Source organism: Atta colombica, unplaced genomic scaffold, assembly GCF_001594045.1.
Source record: "Atta colombica isolate Treedump-2 unplaced genomic scaffold, Acol1.0 scaffold100, whole genome shotgun sequence".
Lineage (NCBI taxonomy): Eukaryota > Metazoa > Arthropoda > Insecta > Hymenoptera > Formicidae > Atta > Atta colombica.
The window spans coordinates 1931087-1934187 of record NW_017259185.1 but is presented as its reverse complement, the minus strand read 5'-3'; the positions used below and the strand labels follow the sequence as shown (position 1 = coordinate 1934187).

At 32.9% G+C, this 3101-nt stretch overlaps 1 protein-coding gene across 1 annotated transcript; it reads left to right on the top strand.

The window, feature by feature from the left end:
* The first annotated feature begins 1695 nt into the window (after window positions 1-1695).
* LOC108685771 (mitochondrial import inner membrane translocase subunit Tim9) lies at window positions 1696-2372 on the top strand. The gene is made up of 2 exons (XM_018190735.1): window positions 1696-1894; window positions 2063-2372. Exons 1-2 carry the CDS (start codon window positions 1847-1849, stop codon window positions 2288-2290), a joined length of 276 nt encoding a protein of 91 aa, XP_018046224.1. The 5' UTR covers window positions 1696-1846; the 3' UTR covers window positions 2291-2372.
* The last annotated feature ends 729 nt before the right edge of the window (window positions 2373-3101 follow it).

Here is a 3101-nt window from a genome sequence, read left to right as displayed (position 1 = left end):
ACATTTTCAAATTTGTCCTTTATTTTCTTTAAGAAAATTTGATCACTGTACCAATGATATAAATTAGAGTCGCAAACCAGCTTTTTACCTTATGAGAAAATAATTGAATAACTGCACACGTTATAATTCAATTAGGTATGAAGTCGATAATTTTCTCATAGGATAAAAAGTTGGTTCAACTCTGATTCACCCTGTATGTCAATTTGAGATTAACAAATGATGGTAAGTCGATCTATTTCAGGTTATAGGTGACCTATTTCAAATCAAGTCACCAAAAACCGAAGCCTGACTTACAGAGTAGCGATCATATAAATTTTTCCCTTGGACGAAGAAATGTGACAGGGAACAATTTTTATGTATGATGTTCGTACATATATACACATACATACAAAGAATTTTTCCTTGTCGCGTTTCCGCTCTAGCGAAAAAGTTACAGATCGCTACCCAGGTCTGATCAAGTGTTAACGGCGAGAGACCTAAATAATTTAGGTCGAATTTGGAATACAGGCCTAAATTCACGTTGCAAATGTAGCCAATATAGCTCGATATCATCATTCGAAAATAATGACTTGCATTCAATAGAAAAAACAGCTTTACAATTGTTGTAAGATTTTCAGTATAATTGCTTCTTGTCCTTAATTCTTCACTGGAATTAAATATATAAAGCCCGATTGCATCAACATTACTCGACTTTAAGCGAGGCTTAAAACTCTCTCTCTCTCTCTCTCTCTCTCTCTCTCTCTCTCTCTCTCTCTCTCTCTCTCTCTCTCTCTCAGTTTTAAAGAGAGAAAGTGAGAGTTTTAAACCTCGCTTAAAGTAACGTTGGTGCAAAAGTCGGGCCTAAAAATCAATCATATTAAATAAATCTTTTAATAGTTGCAAAGCTATTTTTTCTGCCAAACGCAGTCAATATGACACGACAGGCAACAACACGGACCTTTTTCGTGCCTCGATTCCGATCATCGATACGGCACATCTGTCGCTCGTTTCCTGCCGTCAGGACATCCGCCAATAATCGCCGTTCGGAAGAAACGGCGATTAAATGATCGTTTAATTAGCCTGGTTGTCGTTTGACTTTCACCGCGCATTCGGCTCCCGCCCAAAAATTTCTCCGCGAACTTACCTTTTAAATGCAGCTGCAGCTTGGCAGCAGCTGGATCCGAAACTCGCGCGCGAATGAATTTCCCAACTGATTTCGCTTCTCTCCCCCTCTTTCAAATAGCTGATCCTATCGATAAGCCGATTGAAAGTGACAGAACGTCAGTATTTACGACTATCAATATATACGCGTTTGAAAATGCCGAATTGGAGAACGATATCTGTACAAATAATGTTGAGGAAACATTTCGCACTGCATTTTACCAAACGATAATTTTAAAATTTCATTCAAACGGTCGAGTTATTAACAGACTTCTGTGGCCAACTGTCGAGAATCAAAACGAATGGAAATAGTTTAAGAATAGGAACCGCCAATAGGAACCGAATACATAAGAAAAAAAAAAGACTAAAGACGTTTTGTTTTGCAATAAAAGCACTGAATATCTATAAAAATGAAGAATAAAAAGCAGCTTGGACGACAGTAGAGAATACACGGGAGTTAACTACATCGCTTACTTTTTTACGGCCGATAGGTGGCGAGAGTGTCATGCATCTAGCGAATATTCATTTCTGTCACTGTTTTATTTTTCAGCGTTCCACACATACATAGTGCGCACGTGTCGGGTTTGTCCTAACCTCAAAATCGCCGGAATTTGGTGTGATCTGGTGCAATTAGATGCGATATTTATGGAAACACAAAGAAGCAGAAACTAACAAAGACATTTTGTGTAAATATTAATCTTTGACAATGGCGATGCAAGTCCCGACCGACGTGGATGTCGATCAGATTAAATCTGTACGTATTTCTAGTATTAATTCTTGAACATTAGTTCCATAAATTGACTAAAAGTATACTAGCATTATGTTTTTTATGTATATATATATATATATGTATATATATCTTCAATGAGATGATGAACTATTACATGTATAATATAATCTGAATACTATTTATATTCAACAGTTTCGAGACTTTTTAACCTCATATAATAAGCTTTCTGAAATTTGCTTTATCGACTGCATATCTGACTTCACTACGCGAGAAATCAGAGCCAAAGAAGAGAAATGCGCCCTTAATTGTATGGAAAAATATTTGAAAATGAACCAGAGGATATCTCAACGTTTTCAAGAGTTTCAAATAACTGCCAATGAAAATATTCTGGCAGCTAAAAGACAGGGTCAGATAAATTGATTTAACTAGAAAAAAATATAAGAAAAATGATCTTGTTATGAACATCTATCTTCTTTGTACTGTAATATCACATACATAAAATTACAACAAACATTTGCAAGTTTCTTAAATACCTTTCTGTATGTAGTCTGATCTATTCAATATCTAATAGATATTTATTCAAGATCAAAATGTTTTATTTTAAAATTAAAAAACATTGTACAGTAAATGATTATTCATTATATTATATTGTAATATAAAGGCCATTCTACATTGGTCGATCATAGCGTCGATAGTATTATAAGCATCATGTGACTTTAAAATTGACATTAAAATTGTCGGATTGGCTAAAACAACAAGCTTGTGACTTGCGACATCATGATACGTGATGACCAATGTAGAATGGCCTTTAAATCTTAAACATGTAAATTATGAAAGCGATGGAGTTAATGTATATGTTAAAAGATAAGTAAACTTGTTTTATTAAATATGAATATGGAAGTGAATTTGATTCTGAATCATTAGTTTTTATGTATACTATAATTTTTCCCAGTTTTATAACAATTGCATATAAATATTACAATTTTTACAATAGTAAATTATACGATAATATATGAATAATTATAAATTTATTAATTAAAAGTAATGAAGTACTAATTTATGTTACAGTTCTTATAAAATCTCTTCATGTCATATGATTATTACGAATATTAACATTTCCAATTCTAATAGTAAAATAAAGAATTTATACAGAAAACTTATATACATATGTATATGCCATATACATGTGTATAAGAAACAATAACAATATATATATACATATATATATATA